General features: G+C 43.2%; 1 protein-coding gene across 1 annotated transcript; it reads right to left on the bottom strand.

Annotated features, from left to right (window-relative positions):
* Positions 1–336: 336 nt before the first annotated feature.
* NHP2 (NHP2 ribonucleoprotein) lies at positions 337–25,923 on the bottom strand. The gene is made up of 4 exons (XM_082252772.1): positions 25,676–25,923; positions 4,697–4,766; positions 2,650–2,755; positions 337–679 (listed from the first exon to the last, which is right to left on the bottom strand). The coding sequence occupies exons 1-4, from the start codon at positions 25,848–25,850 to the stop codon at positions 554–556; spliced, it is 477 nt and encodes a 158-aa protein (XP_082108898.1). The 5' UTR covers positions 25,851–25,923; the 3' UTR covers positions 337–553.
* Positions 25,924–27,427: the final 1,504 nt, after the last annotated feature.

Raw genomic sequence — 27,427 nt, 5'->3', positions numbered from 1 at the left:
TGCTCAAGTAACCCCTAGCAAACTCTGGGTTAAACCTGGTTGAGAAACACTGGCCTAGGCACCCTCGCATACCAGAAATTTTCGTTTTCCAGGGGGACTTAAAAAAAAAAAAAAAAAAAAAAGGGGGAGAAGTTGATTTTTCAGGGTGCTGCTGGGCAACCCTAATTTTTCTAAATATTCCCTACAACATTACAAATGTTAACCGTGCATTTTTTCTTTTTTTATTTTTTTTTTTTTAGGGGTGCTCCTGTTTTTAATGGGCTTTCAATTCACATCCATGTTCTTACTATATTTAATGAAAACAAGCAAAAAAAAAAAAAAAAAAAAGTGTGTGTTTAGGCCCATACACAGTGGGCAGTTTAATTTGTTGCAGTCAACAAAGGTTCATGTCGATCATAATATACTACATACAAACCAGTCAACTTAGACAAAGTATTGAAGTATATATAAAAACACCAGAAATGTCACTTCTAGCAGAAACAGAAGCTCAAACTGTACAATACAAAATAAAAGGTAATTTTTTACTCTTCCTCCAGAAAGTTATAATGGTCATTTAATAAGGTAATGGTAAGGCTTGTACATCTTGAATACAGTCATTGTATGAGTCTTCATATTCACTGTTTGGTTTAATCATTATAACACAAGTAGGTCGCTTGGAGCCAGCTGCAGCACCTAAATCCTGTAAGCAACAAGAATATGGTTGGTAAATTACTGCCCTATTTCCATTTCTTGTTAAAACATGCATGAAGATAACATAAGTTTTGAGCATTTCAGATCATGTTTCATGCATTACAATTTTTGCCCCAAAAAAAAAAAAAAAAAAAAAAAAAAACACCACGATGCATAAATAATGTGCAAAAACAGATATCAAAACACATTAGCTGTGACCATGCTGACCAACGAGAAGTGTATCTGAAGCTTATTCTTCAGGAAAAAAAAGTTCCAGAAGAAAGCAGAGCTTCTCATTGGTCAGGGTGGTCACGTTGTCATACTGGCCAATGAGCGCTTGCCATTGTGAGCTGTATGATGGATGCTCACTCCAGAGCTGGGTATTGCAGTGTATGGAACACTATACAACAGGGCATCATGAAAAGGTGAACTTACCCTTTAAAATGTATAAACAGTATGCTACGGGAAGAATTTTGTTGAAATGGATGGCCTGGCAACAGAACATTTTTAGTACCCAACAAACATACACTGATCCAGCCATAACATTATGACCACCCACCTAATAATGAGTAGGTTCCACCTTTGCCACCAAACAGCCCAGACCTGTTTAGGCATGGACACTGCTAGATCTCTGAAGGTATGCTGTGGTATCAAACACAAGCCTTCAGTACCAGATCCTTTAACCAATTGCCTGCCCACCCACTGTCAAATGACGGCGGAGCGGTGCGGCTCTCGTTCTGAGACATCGTCATATGATGGTGCCCCAGAACGCGCACAGCAATCGCGGCCGCGACCCCGATCTTGGTACCCATGTGATCGGCTGTGTCCAATCACAGCTGGTCACATGTAAATGCGGAAGTGCAGTTTATCGGCGCGCCTTGCCTCACACTGTCAATGACACCAAACAGTGCCAATTAGTGATGCCAGTCAGTGCCTCAGTGCCATGAAGCGCACCCCTAATCACTAATGGACACTGCTCTGGTTTTACTTTAATCGGGGCACTGATGATCAGTGCCCCGATTACTTGTCCTGGGCTCCCCTTCGAGGAGGAGCCGATGATCGGCTCTCCTTGCCACACACTGACAGATGTTGAAAACTGAAAATTGGCCTAGGCAGGTAGGGGGTGAAAGTGCCCTGTATTGAAGTGGTTAATGCCATGGATCTGAGCCTTGTGATGGCTGCAATAGCAATCACAAATGTAAACAGCATTACTTTTTTTTTTTTTTTTTTTTTTTTTTTTTTACACATGATAGCCCTCCCTTTACTATCACAAGAGGAAGAAGAATCTTAAGAATGAAGAGTTAATCAATGAAAGGTGGACAGCAGCAGATTTCATATTTTTAACTGTTCTTACGCAAGGTAATTTTTTGACCCTTTACCCAGCCCTCAAATACCCTCATCTCCATCCTCCCACTGTAGGTAACCTGTATGATGTATGTATGTATGATGTATGTTGACTGTAATGATGCACTGTATGTAGTGAACCATTACCAAGAACAGGGTGTGGGAAACCTAAATTTCCCAAGCCACTTTCTAAACGCGCTGTGTCTGCAATCTGCAGTGGATGTCAGTCTAAAATTAACAATCACCCCAAATGCAGAAAGCAAACAAAGTGCATTTGCCTATACTGGATCGTGTGGTACCGAAGTACCACAAAAACCGGTTGCGGTGCGTTTTTAAAATTGTGCATACGCTTTTGGTGCGATGCAGTGCAATTTCAGCCCATTCAAATGAACGAGCTGAAAACAAACTGCACTCAAATCACACAGGAATGGATTCCTGGTGTGAGCAAGCCCTTAAAGTTTAACAGCAGAAAATAGGGGTAAATAAAAACACAATAACTGGAAAGGATTTTAAATCTCGTGACAGTGAAAGCCAAAACACACAAAACTCCTCCCATAGTGAGGTATTCAAAAAGTTTCCTAAACTAAATTCAAGCTAATTAATGTATCTGCTAAATAATATAAGTTGGTTACTCACAGATTTGGAAGGGATGTATGCGTATGGAATTCCACGATCCTCACACATGACAGGAACATGGCAATAAACTTCAATGGGAAGGGTGTCTCCAGCAAGCACAACGATTCTGAAATAAAACACATTATTACAAAGAATTAAAAAAATTAAAATACAAAAACCCTCTGAATGATCAGATTAATGGGAAATTTTCAAATTTCAGGGTAAGACAACCATGTTCTGATGACTGGCATTTAGGGTCCTGTTTAGGCTCCACTATTCTAACTTACTTCAACCCAGCACTGTTTTAAGGGTCAATAAAATATAGCAAATGGCGACAAAGTATCAAACATAGCTCTAGAAAATCATGAATAAACCAATAACTATCAATAAAAGGTAGAACAAAAACATAAGCTACTTGCATGTTACAAATGATTCAAATCAATATATTAGATGTCAGAGCACAGTTCCAAACTGTTTCCTTGGAGAAAAACCTATATTTACAATGTCCTGAACCTGTAATTTCAATGCCATTTGCTCTGGAGTCAAGCTGGCTTTTGAAAGTTAGGCCAGTTTCCGCTGACGGATGAAAAACGGACATCAATGCATCTCTATGTAAAAACGAATGACAACGGATAATCATCCGTTAACATCCGCTTTTATCTGCTTCCGTCAATGTCTGTTTTTTGGAATGGATGAATGCCCTATTTTTCATCCGTCAAAAACATGGATCGGACGAAAAACTGATGTAAACAGACAAACGGTCTGTTTTTCATCCATTTTAGCATTGGTAGTGGATGTAGAAAAAAACGGATGAAAAACTGATGAACTGAATGGACTGTATGTGTGAAAGGGGCCTTGGTGTGGAATAAAAAAAGGTCCCCTTAAAAGCATAAAATGGCCGTATACTTGCAGGTACTGCAAGGGAATTCTCCCACAACTCTTGAAATTGGTGACAGCGATACAAATAGCAAATAGAGGGCGGCTACAGATTGACTCCACCCATTTTACTCAGAGAAAGACACTTTCCAAGAGTTCCCCATGAGAGATTCCAAATATGCACATTCAATTTAAATTAAAAAAAAAAATAGTTTTAGGGTATCCAGTGTAAAAGACTATATTTACTTTCAACAAATAGAAGAGCGGGTAAAATATGACAAGCCCCAGTAAAAGAACGAAATGCAAAAGGCAGCGAACTAATAGGCAACAAATAAGAATAAATAGGTTCTTCAGTGGACCTTGAATATGGCAACTTTCAGGCAAATGCATCCAACTTTGAGGGCTTGCTCACACCAAATCCATGGAAGTTGCATTTTTCTGCACACCACCACACATGTATAGGGTTAGCAGGGCGAAGAGAACACAACTGTTTTCTGTGGGTCTTGTTTACACCATATATGTATAGCGATCTGCAGAAAAAGGCAACTCAATGGACATTATGAGGAAGATTTATTAAAACTGGAACACTCAATCTGGTGCAGCTGTGCATGGAAATCAATCAGCATCTAACTCGAGCTTGTTCAACCAGGCTTCGATATTAAGGCCCGTTTTACATTGGTGCGACATACGCTTCGACTTTGGGAGCACATGTCGCATGACCTGTACAAATCAATGGATCCCTACAAAAGCCAACTTTACTGGTCCAACACAAGTTGGTGCGACTTTGAAAAATGTTCGTTCACTACCTTGGTCAGACGTTTTCAGCCTATTCAATATCATTAAAGTCGGATCCTCCTCCTAATCATCCGACTTGTGCCATCTAACATGATGATTGCAGCAGGAAAAGCAATTTTAAGTCACACTGGAATTGTTTTGATTGGTCAAAGGACAACTTGGACTATCTCAAAGTCGGAGCAAAATCGTATCCTGTTTATTCAAGTCGGATGGAAATAGGACCGATGTCAGAGGGCAAAGTCGGATCGACAGTGGTACAACAGTCATGTCATACCAGTGTGAACCTGGCCTAAAACCTTAAAGCCGATTGGGTTTATATGCACAGCTTCAGCAGATTTTGCACTCTCCAGGTTTAGTAAATCTCCTCCTATGTGAGTGACTAAATGACTAAACTTACCCCTTTTCTCCCTTATTGATGAATTTCTGCACCTCTTTTACACCTCTCCGAATATTCTTATGTTTGACAGCTAAAAAACAGAGAAAAAAGAAATTAAATGGATGTCAACCTGTTAATGCTCATCAAAGTTGCACCTGAATTTTATGCCCTTTACCACTGTGCATTCAGATCCGAATATTCCCCCTTTTTTTTTTTTGGTGAAGTAGGCACCTATTTCAGGTGTATTTCAAAAGTGAACTATGGCAAGAGCTCTTCAGTTAATAAAAATGCACATTATTTTACTTTATGAAGGTCCTAAATCAGGGCTTGACAAATTTGCCTGAAATCTAGGAGCCAGCTAAAAAAGTTAGGAGCCAGTTTTTTTTTTTTTTTTTAAACAACCAAGCTTTATTTCCAAAAAAAAAAAAAAATGATATTAAATTGACACAAATACGACTAGAACCCCGCTCTCCTCTATAGGGCAATCGGATGGAAACAGACCGTCTGTCTGTTTCCATCAGATGCCATCTGATCCGATCCACGGGATGGATAGAAAATAGAACCACCATCCATCTGTTTTTGGCGGACAGGATCAGATGGAGGCAGATTACCGGTCCATAGAGGAGACTGAAGGTCCGATCAGGTCTGCCTGAGAAACTGACAGGCGGACGTGATCAGACAGCCCGTGTGAAAGGGGCCTTCGGCTGTGTGGCTGTGGCATGGCAGGGAGATGATAAAAATATATATATATATATTTTTCAATAATTGATAATTTGATAAAAGTAACAGGTGCAGAAAAATTGGGCTTTGGGTGTTGGTGGTGCCTTCACACCATAACCTTCTAGAGTTACTCTTGATGAAAGCAAGACTTGGCATTGCTGTAAGAAATAAAAATGTGATGCCCCTGTCAAACAGTTGGGTAAAAATGTGTCTTTGGATGTTTGTGATGCCTTCACCCCGTAACATTCTAAGGTACTCTTGATGAAAGCAAGAATTGGCCTTGCTGTAAAAATTTAAATTTGATGCCCCTGTCAAGCAGTTGTGGAGAAAATGGGCTTTGACTGTTGGTAGTGCCTTCACCCTGTAAGTTTCTAGAGGTACTCTTGAAAGCAAGAATTGGTTTAATTAAAAGTGTTAATTGTGCCCATGAAACCTATACCAAAAAACAACTTCAAGATAAAATCAATACCAAAAAAGCTAGGCAGCCTAGACAGTCTTTCAGAGATTTGAGATCCCAATAACACTAAATCAGCAATATTGGCATCAGGGGCTTGATAGCTGCTGCTAATTCAGGACTAATTCATTTTGACAAGTGTCAGCCAGTCAACAGAGTCTGTGGACAGACGTGCTCTTCTATCTGTTACAAAACCTCCGACAGCACTGAATGCCTGTTTGGAAAACACGCTGGATGCATGGCAGCCCAATTGCATACTGGGCAAGTTCTAGCCAGTGGTCTTTTGTCATGATCCAATAACCCAGTGGATCGTCTACTGGAAAGCTCTTCGTGTCTGTTTTTGCCCCTAGATAATCTTCCACCATATGATGCAGACGTTGCCAATGGGATCTTAAGCTGACAGCCCTGGGCGCCGAGAATTAAAACAATTTTGAAATGCATCACTGAGGCGGCCCCCCTTTTCCACCGCTCCTCCTTTGACCAACAGAAGCCTTAAAACAAACTTTTCCATGAGACTGTAACCTAACAGAGTCTGGAAAGGAGTTACATAAACTCCTCTTTAAGGTGTTCTCAATAGATGTAATCCTGTGCTCCCCCTGCGAGGGCAGGATGAGTTCAGAGACTTTCCCCTTGTAACGGTAATTAAGAAGGGTTGCCAACCAATAATGATCCTTATCCTTGATGCAACAATATCTCTTGTACTTTCGCAGGCTTTGAAGAAAAAGGGAAGCAATGCACCGCAAACCGCAAGTTTGTCCTCAGGGTCACAGGATTCTGGAACTGCCTCCTCCCAGCCACACACTACTCCCAAGGTTTCTGGGGATCGAAAAGCATCTCTTAAGCTTTGACATACTGTATGTCTTCCTCTGCCATTAGAAGGTTAGTGCCATTATCGTACACCACTATTCCTGGCTCAAGCTTCCATGGCATGAACAATCTCTGGGCCTGTGCCTGCAGAGCTGAGAGAATCTCTGCTCTGGTGTGGCTCCTGTCCCCTAGACAGACCAGCTGAAGCACTGCATAGCCTCTTTTAGCCTGACTCATCGAATGGGCCCTTGAACGCTTAGGGGGTACTGGTGGTTCATAGGACAATCCTGCAGAAGAGGGCATCAAGGAGGAAGGGGGATAAAGCTGACAGATCTAGCATCATCACCACCAGCTGTATGGAGACCTGGGGGCAAAACAAGCTCCAGCACTGAGCCCTGTCCTGCATCCTTCCTAGTTGCAAGCAGAGTTTCCCAGTGCGCTTTGAATTAAATATATTGTCCCTGACCATGCTTGCTGGACCACATGTCAGCAGTAATGTGGACCTTGTGGCTGACTGCCTTGCCCAACGATTCCAAAACATTGCCTTCTGTGTGATGGTACAGAGCTTTAAATGGCCTTACGTGAAAAGAAATAGCATCTTGGAACCTGCCATTGTGATACAGTACATTCTGCACATTCATAGAAATGGGCAGAATCAACCGGATGGAAGGGCTGGAGTTGTAAAGGCTGGAGTTGTAAAGGCTGGAGCTTTAAAGGCAGCAATTGGGACAAGCTGGAATTTAGACGCTGGGCATGTGAGTGTCAGGGAGTGTATTATTTTTATTTTTTTGCTGCAGCAGCTGGGGCAGAGAAATTTGCCTGCTATAATCTACAGCTGGTGGTGTGCGAAGTGTGTTGGGAGGTTAAATGCCTTGTATTTGTGTTGGGTGGTTAAATGCCTTGTTAAGCATGTGGTACCCAAATGGCTGGTGTTTTTGCCACGCTTGATCTGCTTGCAATAAACACTTTAGACTTGCTTTCACGCATAGATTTTTTCCAGATTGCTGTGAGCAGGCCTAATCCAGGAACTCAGGCATCAAAAAAGAGCTCCTTTCAAAAGAGTACCAATCATGTACTGCCATTTTGATTCATCTATGGCAATTCCTGGTCATGAGAAGTCGATCTATCGATCTCATGAATAGTCCTGGTGGAACATTTCCATTTGGTCAGCGCTTGCAGCCATTTGGACAGAACCATATTAATAATAATAAACCAATAATGAACAAGGTTGCCAGTCTTTGGAGGCACTAATGAACCAAAGACAGGTTTCTATCTGTAGAGCCACTTAAAGGTCCCCAGCTGCAGAACACTGGTCTGAGTACAATCCCAGCTCTCTGCTGACACTTCAATTTCCAAAAATTCCAGATTAACCCAATGTCAACAGAGAACGCCCTAGCATAGATGGGCCTATACTCTGATGTGTCACATTAAATTTTGAACGCCGCCAAAGACCCCAAATGCCTTGCCACTATGACCACCCGACAATCATAAAGTAGGGAGGCATAGTCAGATGTTCCTTCATCATCTGTTGCCTTGAACTGCTTGAAGATTTTCAAAATCCCTCACTGCAAGATCTATATGGGTTAACCCAGTAAGGCAGGCTATACTCGGTTTAAATCTCGGCCGGTTCAGCAGGAACCATCCGAGATTCGAACCATGTATGGGCAGCCTGAATGTACCAGGTTGATCAATCGATCAACTTGGGTACAACCAGCTTGCTGGGTTTTACCTTTGATTATCGCTAGAGGCTGCTATAGTCACTAGCAATATTTCACTGTCTTCCTCCGGGCCGGGACAGCTTTTCCACCCCTCGTCCTGAGAAGACAATGGCCCGGCAGTGTGGATTCCAGCATCAACACTGTCTGTGTTGACGGGGCAATCAAGCGAATTACATATTGATATTGATAATTTGAAAAAAAAAAAAAAAAAATGATATTTTTTAAATAATAACACACTGCCTGTCCAAAAACTTCCATCTCACCTCCTCTTGGGAAGGAGATGGGCAGGCATCGAGAACAGGCAGTGGAAACAGTCATTACTCCCGGCCACCACAAGAGGGCGCCAGTTCCCCGTTGGAAGCCTCTCTCATCCCACAGAAGAAGGCCGAAAAGCCGGGTCCTCAATTTTTGGACGGCGCGGTAGTCCGTGCACTCGGGGAGGAGGTGGGGGGCGCAAAAGGGACAGGGACACCTCCTGCAGGGCACCCCAGGCGCCAGGTCGCTAATTCTAGTCACCAACGCGACCTGGCGCCCGGGGTTTGTCGAGCCCTGTCCTAAATGCAAAGCTGTAACAGCACATTAGCAATGTAGTGGCCAGCAAATGGAATCAGAGTGTGGAGCGGGGAGGTGCTGCCCCTGGAAACACCTATATACAGTGCATCCGGAAAGTATTCACAGCACTTCACTTTTTCCACATTTTGTTATATTACAGCATTATTCCAAAATGGATTCAATTCATTATTTTCTTTAAAATTCTACAAACAATACACCATAATGACAACGTGAAAGAAGTTTGAAATCTTTGAATTATTAAAAATAAAAAAAAAAAAAATAAAAAAAATGTATCTAAGTATTCACAGCCTTAGCTCAATACTTTGTTGAAGCACCTTTGGCACCAATTACAGCCTCAAGTTTTTTTGAGTATGATTCTACAAGCTTGGCACACTTTTTTTGGCCAGTTTCTCCAAATTCTTTTTTCCAGGACCTCTCAAGCTCCATCAGGTTGGATGGGGAGCGAAGGTGCAAAGCTATTTTCAGATCTTTTCAGAGATGATCAATTGTGTTCAAGTCTGGGCCACTCAAGGACATTCACAGAGTTGTCCCGTAGCATCTCCTTTGTTATCTTAGCTGTGTTCTTAGGGTTGTTGTCCGGTTGGAAGAAGAACCTTCGTCCCAGTATGAGGCCCAGAGCGCTCGGGAACAGGTTTTCATCAAGGTTGTCTCTGTACATTGCTACATTCTTTCGTTCAGTCCTGACTAGTCTCCCAGTTCCTGCTGCTGAAAATCATCCCCCCACAGCATGATGCTGTCACCCCCATGCTTCACTCTAGGGATGGTATTGCCCAGATGATGAGTGATGACTGGTTTCCTCAAGACATGACGCAGGCCAAAGAGTTCAATCTTTGTTTCATCAGACCAGAGCATTCATTTTCTCATGGCCTGAGAGTCCTTCAGGTGCCTTTTAGCAAACGCCAGGTGGGCTGTCATGTGCCTTTTACTCTACCATACAGGCCTAAATGGTGGAGCACTGCATAGATTGTTCTTCTGGAAGGTTCTCCTCGCTCCACAAAAGCTCTATCAGAGTATCCATCGGGTTCTTGGTCAACTCCCTGATTAAGGCCCTTTTCCCCTGATCGCTCAGTTTGGCCGGGTGGCCCGCTCTAGGAAGAGTCCTGGTGGTACAAACTTAAATTTACAGATGATGGAGGCCACTGTGCTCATTGGGACCTTTAGAGCAGCAGAAATTGTTCTGTATCCTTCCCCAGACTTGAACCTCGATACAATCCTGTCTTGGAGGACTACAGACAATTCCTTGGACTTCATGGCTTGGTTTGTGCTCTGACATGCACATGCAACTGTGGGACCTTATATAGACAGTGGTGTTATACATATAAGTCGCGCTAAATATATTAGATGGAGATGTGAAGTCCATAAAAGTCCAAAATAATATTATTGATAAATTCCAGGACCAAGCTCCCTTAAGGGTATGTGCTTACCAGATGAAGGTAAGGAAAAGGCAGTCTCGCTGCGTGGAAACTTGTCACCTTGACAGTAGATCCAAGCTTCTATGATCGATCAACTCAGTGGACATGGGATCATGAAAAGCAAAAAATGCCGCAATAGCGTAAAACCCAACAAACAAATTGTGACTATCACCATAGGTGTGGGTAAATGAAAATTGTGATGTGATATGACCTCCACCACAATAAATGAAATAAATAAATCATGCAAAAATATAGGGAACTTAGGGTGAATAACCCCTACCAGAGAGGTTGAGGGTTGACGCCTTAAGTGATTAATGTGTATCGGTTGGAGTAGCCTCTTACCAAACAGAAAAAATAATGACACAGTGAAGAAAACGTTGAAAAAAAGGTAATCGTGCTGAACCACCACCAGCTGAATTCGCCTCTTACCCTGGATAGATATAGATTAGCCAAAGTGCACTAAACAAATCCAGTGTAACACTCAGGATCCAGCAATTTCACACCTGTGAGAGTTGCCTCTTACCACATATGAAGTTGTATCAAGCCTGTAGGGTAAACCAAGTGGCCAAAGACCGACCCCAAATTGAATCCAAGCAAAGACCAGGAATGGGTGAGCAATGGAGGTTGCCGCCGGCCGGACGGCTCCGCTCGTCCGCACTCGTGGGTCGCAGTCAGATGACGTCAGTACGCCGTTGCCCTGACGACGTTTCGTCACAGATGACGTTATCAAAGGTGCGGACGGCGTACTGACGCCATCTATTTATAAGAAGAGAGGACTGGATGCCCGGAAGTGGGTGAAGACCGTTCCGCCATCATTGAAGAGGTAATCAGAACTATTACGATCATACATCCACCATCGGGCAAACAATTTAAAATAAGCTGTTCTACGCAGCACAAATAACACCCATAGGGTTGTCAACCCGTACAAACAATACATTGGTGCAATACATATATAATAAACAATAATGTCAATCCCATAGAGAGGGCTGGCTGCAACGCCATCTAGTGGATATTTGATATATTAAATATGAAAGGTCCATATATATGATCTTATTCACATAGACCCCATCAAGACAACAACAATATTAACCTATTGAATATAATCAAAGGTTGCTGATATATGAAATAAAGTTATTCTGACAAACCGCTCTCAATCATTGTGTATATTGGGTCAAGAACCGGAACCAACTCAAAAGATTTTTTGGCCCCACCCTACATCAATAAATGTCACATATACCAGTTATATATTGGTGTTGTCCTGTTACAATCTCAAATGAAATTTGAATGATATACATATTTAAAATTTGTAAAATTATAATAAAAACAATATATGGTCAAGTGAACTTAATCCAAAATGTACAGGTGATATCATACATCTCCATCAGATGATGAAAATATATTAATAACAATGGAAATAAGGGCTTATATGACTGAATAACCGGATCAAACTAAGCATTATTTATGAACGCATTCACTTCTATATCCACATTCAGTCCAAACGGTACATAAGTTTTGACTCGGTAAATCCAGGTCATCTCTAATTTAGAGATGCCTCTAACTAGGGGTTCACCTCTCCAGTGTGGTGTGAATTTATCTATCCCTAAAAATAAAGTATTAGCGGGATTTTTACCATGGACAAGAGCGTAGTGTTTGGACACTGAGTGTTTAGGGAATCCCTTAAGGATATTGGATATGTGTTCATTGAGTCTCACTTGTAGCGGTCGTTTAGTTCGGCCTATGTATTGTAACCCGCATGGGCACTGGAGTAAATATACAATGCCAGTGCTCATGCAGGAAACAAATGGTCTAATGGCATGAACTCTACCTGTACTGGTAGAAGTGAATTCTTTAACTGTTCTACGCTTGTTAGAGCTAAAGGAACAAACCCGACATCTATTACATTTGTAGAATCCAGTCATTTGGCTTAAAAAGGTAGGTTTAGGAGCTGGTGATTCCAAAATGTTAGGTGCCACCTTGTCTCTCAAGGTGGGAGCCCCTCTAAACACCACACATGGTCTATCTGGCAAAGTGCTGCCCAAGACAGGGTCATTCCCTAGAATGTGCCAATGGCGGCTAACAATGTTCTTAATACTCATATGCTGGCTAGAGAAAGAAGTGACAAAAGGCAGGCTGAATGATGAATCTTTAGGATCCACTTTTGGATTCCCACTCAGTAGTTGACTTCTGTCTATTTGACTAACCTCCGTCAGGGTCTCTCTAAGGAATCCCTCGTCATATCCCTTATCAAGAAATCTCCTAGTGAGGACACGAGCCTGAGTTTGGAAATCATGAAAGTCACTACAGTTGCGCCTAATGCGGAGGTATTGGCCTTTGGGTATGGCCCTCAGCCAAGGTGCATAATGGCAGCTATCGGTAGGAATATATGAATTCCTATCGGTTGCTTTAAAGTATGTGGACGTACAGAACTGTCCATCTTTGATGTTAATAGTAAGATCAAGAAAATTGATAGTAGACTGGCTGCATTCATAGTTTAACTGTATACCCCGATCATTGATGTTTAAATGATCTAGAAAGGATATCAAGTCACTGTAATGGCCATCCCAGAGGAGGAGCACGTCATCTATATACCTAGCCCAAAGGAGTATCTGCGGTCTACGATGGGCATAGATGACGCCCTCCTCCCACTGGGCCATAAACAGATTTGCAAGGGATGGGGCATATTTGGCACCCATGGCCACACCGGTGACCTGGCGATAGAATTGCCCGCTATACCAAAAATAATTATGGTGGGTTGCAAACTCCAATAACTCCATAATAAATGATATCTGGATAGCCGGCAAATCAGAATTCCTATTGAGAAACATATTAACCGCATTTAGCCCAACACTATGTGGAATGATTGTGTATAGGGAAGAGACATCAGCTGTGACCATCCAAAGATTATCAGTGGGGGTCACGTTGGTCAAAAGACCAATGACATGTCTCGTGTCTTTAATATAAGATGGTGTGTTTTGCACCAGTGGCTGCAGATAAGAGTCAATGTACTTCCCCACCCGGGACGTCACAGAGTCGATGCCACTGACAATGGGACGACCCGGGGGGGAAGTCAGACTCTTATGCAGCTTCGGTAGATAGTAAATAACCGGAGTGCGGGGGCATTTGGGGATCAAAAATGCCTTTTCTTTTTTATTGATTATATTTTGATTGAATCCTCTTTCTACAATACCCTCAAGAATCTTTTTATAGGAAACTTTGGGATCCCTAGATAGAGGGACATAGGTTAAGTTGTCACCTAAAATCCGATGCATCTCCCGGTTGTAATCGCTACGGTCAAGTACAGCGATCCCACCCCCCTTATCCGCTGGCCTAATGACCAGATCTTTATTGTCACAAAGGGAATCTAATCCCTTTTGTAGGTCGGCGGACAAAGAGGTTTTATGTGGTTTGACCCTATCCAGATCTCTAAGTAACACATCCCTAAATACCTTTAGTGATGGAGCTAAAGAACCAGGCGGGTTAAATAATGAGGCATTAGAAAGCCCTGAGTGTTGAATCTCAGAGCTAACTAAGCGATTTTCCTTAATAGGGTTACTCAATATGTATCTTTTTATATTGAGTTTTCTTACAAATTTATGGATATCCATGTACGTCTGGAACTTATCCAGACGTTTCGGAGGAGCATATTTCAAGCCTTTATCCAATAAAAGTTTCTCGGGTTCAGATAGTGCTACCTTACTCAGATTAAATATACCAGCCCCAGCTATGTTTTTACTTTTTTTAAGTTTGATGCGCCTGCCTCCTCGGTTTCCTCTTGTGGCTCGGCGGGGCGCTTGGTTCCCTGTGTGGCCCTGGGAAAACCCCACCCTGGATAGCTCTGATTGGTGGGTATCTGGGATGATGTATTATCTGACGTTATCTCCCTAAGGGGCTGAGAAGCACTTTGGTTGGGGGGAGGTAAGGTGTTGTTAGGGCCCTCATTGTCCCTTAAAGGGTAAAATCTATTTTCCACTGGGACGTTATATTGATAGTTATCATGTCTATTATCAGGCCTACCCTGCCAATAAGGCTCCCTCAAAGAGCCCCTAAAAGGCCCTGTGGGCGGATCATACCAACGTCTATCAGGTCTAGGGGGGCTCTGATCATATCTCCCATATGAGTGGCGTTGGTGGCCATAGTCAGGACCCTGATCCCTATAGTGATAGGATGGTTCAGGATAATTATAGGGCCCCTTTCTCCATTGCGGAGTGTTGGGATAACCAGATGAATGGGTGTATTCCCTTTGATGATAATTCGGAGTGTTAGGTTGATCCCTCTCCCCTTGTTGCCAATTGGTTTTATAACCCTGGTTGTTATATGTACCATTAGGTTTGGGTTGATTCTGTGGTTGTTTACCTTTTTTGGGGTTAGGTCCCCTATGGGGTGATTTGAATGAAGGGCGTCTATTTTTCTGATGTGCACCCTTTTTTTGTGGCTTTTTATTGGTGTCCACTGTTAGTGGGGGAACTGGGGCAGCTCTATTGATTTGAGCGGTCGAGATCTCCATGCCCTCTTCTTCTGAATTTAATTCAGCCATTAGCCGTTTCTGCCATTCAAAAACGCCACTAGAATGGTAATCTTGGAGATCCCTATTGAACTTCTTGCGTTTCTTGATTTTCTGATCTCTCTCCTCCTTTTCAAGATTTTTTAATAGATCAGCTGAGGAAGATTTATATTCTTCACTTTCCTTATAGGGTGCCAATTTCTCTTTGACTATTTTTATTTCGTCATCGAGTCTGGAAAGTTTAGCACTCTTCCTACCTGACAGGAAACGCAAGAAGTTCACCCCTGCTTCATTGAAATATTTATACCAATCCTCTAACTCGACTTCACCGAGCTGAGGACAAACCTCCCACCTGAGGCTTCTAGGGACCATAGTCTTTTTGATATAGGTATCCAAAAAGGCTATGTCCCATTGAGTATGGATCTCTGATACAAGTAAGTTTTTCAGCCTCATAAAGAGTCCACTTACATCGGTTTCCTCTGTGGAGAGTACCTCAAAAACCCCGTCAGTATTAAGTGACCTAGAGGCTCTATATTCAAAGATATCCATTTTGTATGGATATATCCAAAAGCAGCAGTTAAAGGTCAAAAGCAAAAATGTGGAATAAGGGAGCCACAAAAAAAGGGTGCACATCAGAAAAATAGACGCCCTTCATTCAAATCACCCCATAGGGGACCTAACCCCAAAAAAGGTAAACAACCACAGAATCAACCCAAACCTAATGGTACATATAACAACCAGGGTTATAAAACCAATTGGCAACAAGGGGAGAGGGATCAACCTAACACTCCGAATTATCATCAAAGGGAATACACCCATTCATCTGGTTATCCCAACACTCCGCAATGGAGAAAGGGGCCCTATAATTATCCTGAACCATCCTATCACTATAGGGATCAGGGTCCTGACTATGGCCACCAACGCCACTCATATGGGAGATATGATCAGAGCCCCCCTAGACCTGATAGACGTTGGTATGATCCGCCCACAGGGCCTTTTAGGGGCTCTTTGAGGGAGCCTTATTGGCAGGGTAGGCCTGATAATAGACATGATAACTATCAATATAACGTCCCAGTGGAAAATAGATTTTACCCTTTAAGGGACAATGAGGGCCCTAACAACACCTTACCTCCCCCCAACCAAAGTGCTTCTCAGCCCCTTAGGGAGATAACGTCAGATAATACATCATCCCAGATACCCACCAATCAGAGCTATCCAGGGTGGGGTTTTCCCAGGGCCACACAGGGAACCAAGCGCCCCGCCGAGCCACAAGAGGAAACCGAGGAGGCAGGCGCATCAAACTTAAAAAAAGTAAAAACATAGCTGGGGCTGGTATATTTAATCTGAGTAAGGTAGCACTATCTGAACCCGAGAAACTTTTATTGGATAAAGGCTTGAAATATGCTCCTCCGAAACGTCTGGATAAGTTCCAGACGTACATGGATATCCATAAATTTGTAAGAAAACTCAATATAAAAAGATACATATTGAGTAACCCTATTAAGGAAAATCGCTTAGTTAGCTCTGAGATTCAACACTCAGGGCTTTCTAATGCCTCATTATTTAACCCGCCTGGTTCTTTAGCTCCATCACTAAAGGTATTTAGGGATGTGTTACTTAGAGATCTGGATAGGGTCAAACCACATAAAACCTCTTTGTCCGCCGACCTACAAAAGGGATTAGATTCCCTTTGTGACAATAAAGATCTGGTCATTAGGCCAGCGGATAAGGGGGGTGGGATCGCTGTACTTGACCGTAGCGATTACAACCGGGAGATGCATCGGATTTTAGGTGACAACTTAACCTATGTCCCTCTATCTAGGGATCCCAAAGTTTCCTATAAAAAGATTCTTGAGGGTATTGTAGAAAGAGGATTCAATCAAAATATAATCAATAAAAAAGAAAAGGCATTTTTGATCCCCAAATGCCCCCGCACTCCGGTTATTTACTATCTACCGAAGCTGCATAAGAGTCTGACTTCCCCCCCGGGTCGTCCCATTGTCAGTGGCATCGACTCTGTGACGTCCCGGGTGGGGAAGTACATTGACTCTTATCTGCAGCCACTGGTGCAAAACACACCATCTTATATTAAAGACACGAGACATGTCATTGGTCTTTTGACCAACGTGACCCCCACTGATAATCTTTGGATGGTCACAGCTGATGTCTCTTCCCTATACACAATCATTCCACATAGTGTTGGGCTAAATGCGGTTAATATGTTTCTCAATAGGAATTCTGATTTGCCGGCTATCCAGATATCATTTATTATGGAGTTATTGGAGTTTGCAACCCACCATAATTATTTTTGGTATAGCGGGCAATTCTATCGCCAGGTCACCGGTGTGGCCATGGGTGCCAAATATGCCCCATCCCTTGCAAATCTGTTTATGGCCCAGTGGGAGGAGGGCGTCATCTATGCCCATCGTAGACCGCAGATACTCCTTTGGGCTAGGTATATAGATGACGTGCTCCTCCTCTGGGATGGCCATTACAGTGACTTGATATCCTTTCTAGATCATTTAAACATCAATGATCGGGGTATACAGTTAAACTATGAATGCAGCCAGTCTACTATCAATTTTCTTGATCTTACTATTAACATCAAAGATGGACAGTTCTGTACGTCCACATACTTTAAAGCAACCGATAGGAATTCATATATTCCTACCGATAGCTGCCATTATGCACCTTGGCTGAGGGCCATACCCAAAGGCCAATACCTCCGCATTAGGCGCAACTGTAGTGACTTTCATGATTTCCAAACTCAGGCTCGTGTCCTCACTAGGAGATTTCTTGATAAGGGATATGACGAGGGATTCCTTAGAGAGACCCTGACGGAGGTTAGTCAAATAGACAGAAGTCAACTACTGAGTGGGAATCCAAAAGTGGATCCTAAAGATTCATCATTCAGCCTGCCTTTTGTCACTTCTTTCTCTAGCCAGCATATGAGTATTAAGAACATTGTTAGCCGCCATTGGCACATTCTAGGGAATGACCCTGTCTTGGGCAGCACTTTGCCAGATAGACCATGTGTGGTGTTTAGAGGGGCTCCCACCTTGAGAGACAAGGTGGCACCTAACATTTTGGAATCACCAGCTCCTAAACCTACCTTTTTAAGCCAAATGACTGGATTCTACAAATGTAATAGATGTCGGGTTTGTTCCTTTAGCTCTAACAAGCGTAGAACAGTTAAAGAATTCACTTCTACCAGTACAGGTAGAGTTCATGCCATTAGACCATTTGTTTCCTGCATGAGCACTGGCATTGTATATTTACTCCAGTGCCCATGCGGGTTACAATACATAGGCCGAACTAAACGACCGCTACAAGTGAGACTCAATGAACACATATCCAATATCCTTAAGGGATTCCCTAAACACTCAGTGTCCAAACACTACGCTCTTGTCCATGGTAAAAATCCCGCTAATACTTTATTTTTAGGGATAGATAAATTCACACCACACTGGAGAGGTGAACCCCTAGTTAGAGGCATCTCTAAATTAGAGATGACCTGGATTTACCGAGTCAAAACTTATGTACCGTTTGGACTGAATGTGGATATAGAAGTGAATGCGTTCATAAATAATGCTTAGTTTGATCCGGTTATTCAGTCATATAAGCCCTTATTTCCATTGTTATTAATATATTTTCATCATCTGATGGAGATGTATGATATCACCTGTACATTTTGGATTAAGTTCACTTGACCATATATTGTTTTTATTATAATTTTACAAATTTTAAATATGTATATCATTCAAATTTCATTTGAGATTGTAACAGGACAACACCAATATATAACTGGTATATGTGACATTTATTGATGTAGGGTGGGGCCAAAAAATCTTTTGAGTTGGTTCCGGTTCTTGACCCAATATACACAATGATTGAGAGCGGTTTGTCAGAATAACTTTATTTCATATATCAGCAACCTTTGATTATATTCAATAGGTTAATATTGTTGTTGTCTTGATGGGGTCTATGTGAATAAGATCATATATATGGACCTTTCATATTTAATATATCAAATATCCACTAGATGGCGTTGCAGCCAGCCCTCTCTATGGGATTGACATTATTGTTTATTATATATGTATTGCACCAATGTATTGTTTGTACGGGTTGACAACCCTATGGGTGTTATTTGTGCTGCGTAGAACAGCTTATTTTAAATTGTTTGCCCGATGGTGGATGTATGATCGTAATAGTTCTGATTACCTCTTCAATGATGGCGGAACGGTCTTCACCCACTTCCGGGCATCCAGTCCTCTCTTCTTATAAATAGATGGCGTCAGTACGCCGTCCGCACCTTTGATAACGTCATCTGTGACGAAACGTCGTCAGGGCAACGGCGTACTGACGTCATCTGACTGCGACCCACGAGTGCGGACGAGCGGAGCCGTCCGGCCGGCGGCAACCTCCATTGCTCACCCATTCCTGGTCTTTGCTTGGATTCAATTTGGGGTCGGTCTTTGGCCACTTGGTTTACCCTACAGGCTTGATACAACTTCATATGTGGTAAGAGGCAACTCTCACAGGTGTGAAATTGCTGGATCCTGAGTGTTACACTGGATTTGTTTAGTGCACTTTGGCTAATCTATATCTATCCAGGGTAAGAGGCGAATTCAGCTGGTGGTGGTTCAGCACGATTACCTTTTTTTCAACGTTTTCTTCACTGTGTCATTATTTTTTCTGTTTGGTAAGAGGCTACTCCAACCGATACACATTAATCACTTAAGGCGTCAACCCTCAACCTCTCTGGTAGGGGTTATTCACCCTAAGTTCCCTATATTTTTGCATGATTTATTTATTTCATTTATTGTGGTGGAGGTCATATCACATCACAATTTTCATTTACCCACACCTATGGTGATAGTCACAATTTGTTTGTTGGGTTTTACGCTATTGCGGCATTTTTTGCTTTTCATGATCCCATGTCCACTGAGTTGATCGATCATAGAAGCTTGGATCTACTGTCAAGGTGACAAGTTTCCACGCAGCGAGACTGCCTTTTCCTTACCTTCATCTGGTAAGCACATACCCTTAAGGGAGCTTGGTCCTGGAATTTATCAATAATATTATTTTGGACTTTTATGGACTTCACATCTCCATCTAATATATTTAGCGCGACTTATATGTATAATATTTATTAGGGTGTGGTCACACTTGAAGTTGCTGCTGTTCTAATTTATCTGTTCCTTTAGCGCGGTTATTATTCCCTTATTCCACATAGACAGTGGTGTGCCTTTCCAAATCATGTCCAATCAACTGAATTTACCACAGGTGGACTCCAATCAAGTTTTAGAACATCTCAAGGATGATTGGTGGAAACAGGATGCACCTGAGCTCAATTTTGAGCGTCATGGCAAAGGCTGTGAATACTTATCTACATGGGATTTTCTTTTTTTTCTTGGTTTTATTTTTTGTTATAATTTGCAAATGTTTCAAATAAACTTCTTTCATGTTGTCATTACGGGGTGTTTGTAAATTTTTAAAGGAAAATAATGAATTTAATCAGTTTTGGAATAGGGCTAACATAACAAAACATGGAAAAAGTGAAGCGCTGTGAAAACTTTCCGGATGCACTGTAAGTACTGGATGCTGAAGCGGTACTTCTAGCTCTACAAGACAACTGGATTTACCAGTATAGATACTGCGAAGTGTTATGCATTTGAAAGACACTGTTATTAGGACGCATGTATTCCAACAACGGTATCTTTAGCTGGCCTGTACTATCCCTATATTCAGGCTGCTAATAAACAATTGGATATATTCTAATATGAGCTCCGAGATTATCGCCACCATCAACACGCATGAAAGACTAACTGCATGCTAGATCTCCAGATAGCAAGGGAAGGTTTGTCCCCAGGGGTTCAAGACAACCTTAAAAAAAAAAAAAAAAAAAAATGCAGCTACCCCATAAATATCCCAGTATTTGCCCAATCATATTTAAACAGCTGAGTGCATGAACCTGGAAGCAACACTGGGTGCCCCAGCAGGGGTAACGGTGTGCCACTGAAGGGCATACTTTTAAAGTAAGTTTTTCCATAATGTGCTAGTATTCAGAGCATACTTGCACTATATGACATTAACTTGCAGAGGATTTTTTTTTTTTTAGAGACTTCACTACCACTTTAAGAATGAAGCTTCAGTAGATCCTGGAAGAGGCGTAACCAAGTATCAGATCAAGAGATGATAGTGTACAAGACCCTCTGCTGGCCAAAATTATATTGACACTGTTGTAATTAGGGTCCATGTACACGGGACGCTGGAAATGGCCGTTTAGGAGCAGTTGGGCGTTTTTTTCAGAAGCCCCTGAACCCATCTACATTTCATCTTATCTGTCCATGTACACAGGGTCGTTTACAGTCATTTGCAGGCAGTTGCGTTCAGGGACTTTTTTTTAGAACGCAATTATTTGCGTTCGAACGTGTGTTTCCCGGCGTTTCAAACGCACAAACGTGTCCGAACGCGTCTGAACGTGATGACCCGCGTTTAGCGTTCGCGTTTTTCCATTTTAAAGGGGAATCATTTTTTTGACCTCTAGGAACGCTTCTAAACGCAAACGCCCGCAAACGCCGCTAAACGCGGGTACAAACGCGACCGAACAGACGTTTCAAACGTCCTAAAAATTCCAGCATTCAAAAGGGACTTTTAACAACGTCCCGTGTACATGGAGCCTTAATGGGACTCAAAACAAACCCAGATACAGTTCACTCCAAGAGACAACCACCAGCGTTCTGTGGGTGACCAGAGCCTGGCCACATGGATATACATGTCGGAAGGTGACTGACAGCGCCTAGCACCACAAAAGCCATGCTGCTAATTTCCTTCCACTTTGATATGGCACCAGAGAAATATCCTAACCCCCCACAAAGAGAGAGGAGGACAATGACAAGTGCCGATTCTACAGGATGTGTACTCTGCTGCAGCTCCCAAGGTCTTAGCCCAAGAAGTTAAATGCTTCACCCAGCAATGTACATCATTGAATATTCCAACAGTGTAAAAAAAAAAAAAAAAAAATGATGGTTGGAGACTGTGAAGGGGACTTGCTGCAGGAGAATGTCAGGAAGTGTTGAATGTACTGTCAGATTTAAATACACTAACAAATTGAAGATAAACTCCAGCTCACACTTTATAATCAGTTACAGCAGTTTTCTTTCCATTTTGGGAGAACAGGTTTTACATAATCGTAGGACCCCTACTAGGGTTACATGGTTTGTCTCATCTCTAATCACTATGTGAAAAAAAAAACTAATGCAGCCCTAAGAAATGGTGAGCTGCAATACGCTATATTAACAAAAGTTTTGAGGTGCCTGCCTTTACACTCTCATGAACTTTAATGGCATCCCAGTCCTAGTCCGTAGAGATCAATATTTGGCCCACCCTTTGCAGCTATAACAGCTTCATCTCTTCTGTTCTGCTTAGACTGTCCACAAGGTTTAGGAGTGTCTATGGGAATACTTAATTATTCTTCCAGAAGACCATTTGTGAGGCCAGCCACTGATGTTGGGAGAGAAGACCTGGCTCGCAGTCTCCGCTCTAATTCATTCGAAAGGTGTTCTATCGGGTTGAGGTCAGGACTCTGTTGTGCAGGCCAGTCAAGTTTCCCCACCTCAAACTCGCTCACCCATGTCTTTATGGTCCTTGCTTTGTGCACTGGTGTGCAGTCATGTTTGAACAGGAAGGGGCCATCCCCAAACTCTTCCCACAAAGTTTGGAGCACATCATAATACCCCCTCCACCAAATGATTTGGACCAGTGCACAAAACAAGGTCCATAAAGACATTGAAGAGTTTGGAGTGGAGGAACTTGACTGGCCTGCATAGAGTCCTGACCAACATGATAGAATATCTTTGGGATGAATAAGTGTGGAGATTGTGAGCCAGGCCTTCTCGTCCAACATCAGTGCTTAACCTCACAAATACTATTCTGGGGGTATGGTCAAACATTCCCATAGACACACTCCTAAACCTTGTGGAAGCCTTCCCATAAGAGTTGAAGCTGTTATAGCTGCAAATGGTGGGCCAACTCAATATTGAATCCTACGGACTAAGACTGGACATTAAAGAGGTTGTAAACTCGTTTGAGTTTTTTTTTTTTTTTTACACCCTGCAAAAGAAAGACATAATGAGCTAGTATGCATCGCATATTAGCTCATTATGCAACACTTACCTCAGAACGAGCACCCGCCGTGCCGCTCACTCACCTCTATGACGGGCGACATGTCTAGTCGCCCGTCTTCCGGGATCGCGGCATCTGGCCATCTGATTGGCCGGAGCCGCGGTGACGTCACTCCCGCGCACGCGCGCTAGAGCCGACAGTCACGGCACGGGGCTCTGAAGGAACGGCACGATCGGCCGTTCCTTCAGAGCGCATGCGCCAGTGACGTCACTGGCAACATGTAAGGTAAATATCTCCTAAACGGTACATGTTTAGGAGATATTTACAGTACCTATAGGTAAGCCTTACCTATAGGTACAAGTTGTAGAGGAGGGTTTACTTCCTCTTTAAAGTTAATTTGCATGTAACAGCAGGCACCCCAATACTTTTGACACTATAGTGTATAATGTTTGCTTTTGGGTTTATATCCCCTTTAAAGAATGGACTGTCTTAGCACAACACGTTACTCTGTGGCAATTGTGTGAATGGTTCCTAAGTCTTACAGGTTTAAAGTATACATTATAACTAGGGGGAAACCCTACTTTTTCTATTCACTTTGGATACAGTTAGGGAAGGTTATACCTCTGTCAGATTTTTGTCTTATATGTACATCTATGTCCTATAGCCAAAACAGAAAGGGAGAGGAAATATCTCCAAAGTGTCACCAAAATTAGTGTCCCCATTGGAAGATTTCCCTCTATTCCAGTTCTGGTGAACTTAAAATGTGGGATTTTCTTTCACTTTCTGGCGTTAACTGTCAAGACAAAAAGGGATTGATTTACAAAACAGGAGTGCGAAGCGAAATCTGGAGCAGCTCTGCATAGTAACCATTTCGCTTCCAGGTTTTATTTTCAAAGCCTAATTGAACAAGCTGAAATTAGAAGCTGATTGGTTACCATGCACAGCTGCCCCAGATTTTGCACTCTCCAATTTTTGTAAGTCAACCCTGCAGAGAGAGGGTAAATCTCTCTAACAGGCACAGACAGCCATAAAACCTGACATGGGTTCTAATCCCTCTCTACTCCACCCCAAAGGGAAAAAAATAAGTTTTGCCTTAACCACTTCAATACTTTTCCCCCTTCCCGTCCAGGCCAATTTATAGCTTTTAGCGCTGCTGCATTTTGAATGACAATCACGCGGTCATGCAACACTTTACCTAAACCAAATTTAAGTAATTTTTTTCCCACAAATAGAGCTTTCTTTTGGTGGTATTTGATCAGCGCAAGTTTTTTCTTTTGCTAAACAAATAAAAAAAGACCGAAAGGGTCCTTTCACACGGCCGCTCCGTGTGTCCGCAAATCATCCCATCCGTTTGCGGACATAATGTAAGTGAATGGCACTGCGGATGTCAGCGGAATACCATCCGCTGACATTCGATTTCCCTCCTTTCAGTTCTGTTCCGTTTTTTCGAATGGAACAGAACCCCATTTTTTCTTCCGTGTAAAAAACGGAAAGGAAGGAAAATCGGATGTCAGCGGTGTCATCCGCTGACATCCGCAGTGCCATATACTTACATTATGTCCGCATATCATCCGCAAACGGATGGGATGATATGCGGGCACACGGAGCGGATGACAGAAATGTCATCCGCTCCGTGGAAGAAAAAAAAAGTCCCGCAGCGGACCTTTCTCACGGAGCGGCCGTGTGAAAGGACCCAAAAGTTTGAAAAAAAAAAAAAAAAAATGTTTGTTTATGTTATAAAATTTTGTAAATAGATAACTTTTTTTCTGCACTGATAGGCACTAATGGGGTGGCACTGATATGCAGCATTGGTGGGAACTGATAGGTGGCATTGATGGGCACTGGTGGGCAGCACTGATGGGCTCCCTGTGCCCTGACTGCCATCCCTGTGGGTTCTAGTAGCACCCCCCCCCCGCCCCAAGGGCCTGCACTGGTAATCAATGCTCCGATTACCAGTGTAGACCCCCCCCCTGTCAGGAGAGCCACAGACTGGCTCTCCTCTACTCGTGCCTGTCAGGCAGGAACTGAGGAAAGCCGATCAACGGCTCTTCCTATTTACTATGTGACCAGCTGTGATTGGACACGGCTGGTCACGTGGTAAAGAGCCTACGTCACGGTTTACCGAGATCGGAGATGCAGTGTGTCAGAGTGACACACCGCAGCACTGCTCCGAGCGCCCCCAGGGGGCGCCCAGAGCACATTATCTTGTGACGGCGTGGCAGGATAATATAACCACCTTACCGCCGTCAATCCCCTATCGGTGGGAAGTAGTTAAAGTGATATAAAAGGCAAGAAAAAAAAAACCGTTATATACTTACCTGCTCTGTGCAGTGGTCTTTTGCACAGAGCAGCCCCAATCCTCTTTTTCTCAGGTCCCCCACTGTCACTCCTGGCCCCTCCTTCCTGCCGAGTGTCTCCATAGCAAGCAGCTTACAATGGGGGCACCTGAACCCCTGCTCTACGTGTCCATTCACACACAGATCCGCAACTCTGCCCTGCCCCCTCTCAAGCAAAAATATAATACATGAAAGCTAATGAGAAATAGTAGCCCTATGCAAGTACATTTTTGGAGACCTTTCCCATGTGTGCCTGGGTTAGCAGGACCCGAACATCACTAAAATGCCATAACCAGCTCTACATCATACAGGGAGATATACTGAACAGACTGTTCCGGAGCCCGCTCCATACCTTTCTTAATACACTTGTACAGTCTCTTGGTAAGCTTCCGTCCCGCCAGCGGCTGTGCGATGGGGTTAAGTGTGGTCAGCATCTCCTCATATGTCCTCTCCAGGACCTCGGGCGCCGATGCCGATTCCACTTCCTCCTCTGCCTCCCGCCGCTTCTCTTTCTTCACCTTGGTCATCCTGAGAACCGAGAGCCACACTCACACACGTGTACAGCACACTCTTCTCCTCCACTTCCGGTTACCGCACAATTTCCGGCGGAAGTGTAGGATGGGGAGGAGTCTGTGCACGAAATAACTGTGGAAAGAGTTTTTGGCTAGCTGCTGTAGAACACACAGAAGTGGCTGGAATAAATAGGGATCTTATTCTGCAATAAAATGAATCAGTTTTGAGCTAATGGCTGTTTTGGAATGCCTGATGTAACCAGAACAGATAGAAAGTGCAGTGGCATCATGTGATGTCTTTAATACATTTTTATGAAACATATCTTATACTCACAAAGGTGCTTGGCTAATGGCTAAAAAGTATATAATGTACCCATCTCATTCATTACACTGGCATGGCTTCCAATTGTCCTTGATTTCAAGGGACTATCCCTGATTTGGACCAATGTCCCTATTTCTGCCTCATTTGGTCTGATCTATATAGTTGTATATAAAATGCACTGTTTATCTTTAAAAAATGTTTCCTAAGTGCTAAAACTTTCATCCAATTTATAAATGGCTGCATTTATAACTTTCAAAAGCAAGTATAAAGGAACAGTAGTGATTACAAAAAAAAAAAAACACTTGTGGGTTTAACGAATCAATTTCTTGTATAATTCTCCTTTAAAGGAGATGTACAGCCAAAGCTCATTTGGCTGTACATCTCCTATGGAACTGCACTCCTGTGACCCGTTTTCAGCAGAGAGCGGTCTGAAGTCATAGAAGTCGGTCCTAGCACCGTGTCATCACCACAATGGAAGTTAGGATCTGCCAGATGCCTGGACCGACACCGCTCCCCACCCCAGCCCAGCGCTCCAATGAGCGAGGAGGGGGCAGAGGAAAAGAGCTGCTGACTGACAGTTGGCCAATCCACTGGAGGGTAGCACAACCGCTGGCAGTTCTTACTGGAATGTAACACAGCTGCTGGCCAATCCCACTGGAAAGTGTTACAGCCACCGGCCAATCTCACTGGAGGGTACCACAGGCACTGGCCAATCCCACTGGAGGGTACCACAGGCACTGGCCAATCCCACTGGAAAGTGTTACAGCCACTGGCCAATCCCACTGGAGGGTACCACAGCCATCTGCCAATCCCACTAGAGGGTGCTACAGCCACTGGTCAATCCCACTGGAGGGTACCACAGCCATTGACCAATACTACTGGAAGGTTACCACAGCCATTAGCCAATACCACTGATGGGTACCACAGCCACTGGAAATTATAACTGGAGGATACCACAGCCGTTGACCAAAAACACTGATGGTTATCTCAGCCGCTGACCAATCTACTGGAGGGTACCACCGCCACTGGCCAATACCCCTAGAGGGTACCACAGCCGATGGCCAATCCCACAGGAGGTTACAACAGCCATTGGCCAATGCCACTGATGGGTACCACAGCCACTGGCAATTCTCACTGGAGGATACCACAGCTATTGGCCAATAACACTGATGGTTATCTCAGCCGCTGGCCAATCAAATGGAGGATACCACAGCCATTGGCCATAAAAGCTGATGGTTATCTCAGCCGCTGGCCAATCCACTGGAGGGTA

Source organism: Pelophylax lessonae (assembly GCF_965119305.1).
Source record: "Pelophylax lessonae genome assembly, chromosome: 4".
NCBI classification, from domain to species: Eukaryota; Metazoa; Chordata; class Amphibia; order Anura; family Ranidae; genus Pelophylax; species Pelophylax lessonae.
Note: the sequence above shows the minus strand (reverse complement) of the source record. Positions and strands in the feature narration are given on the sequence as shown.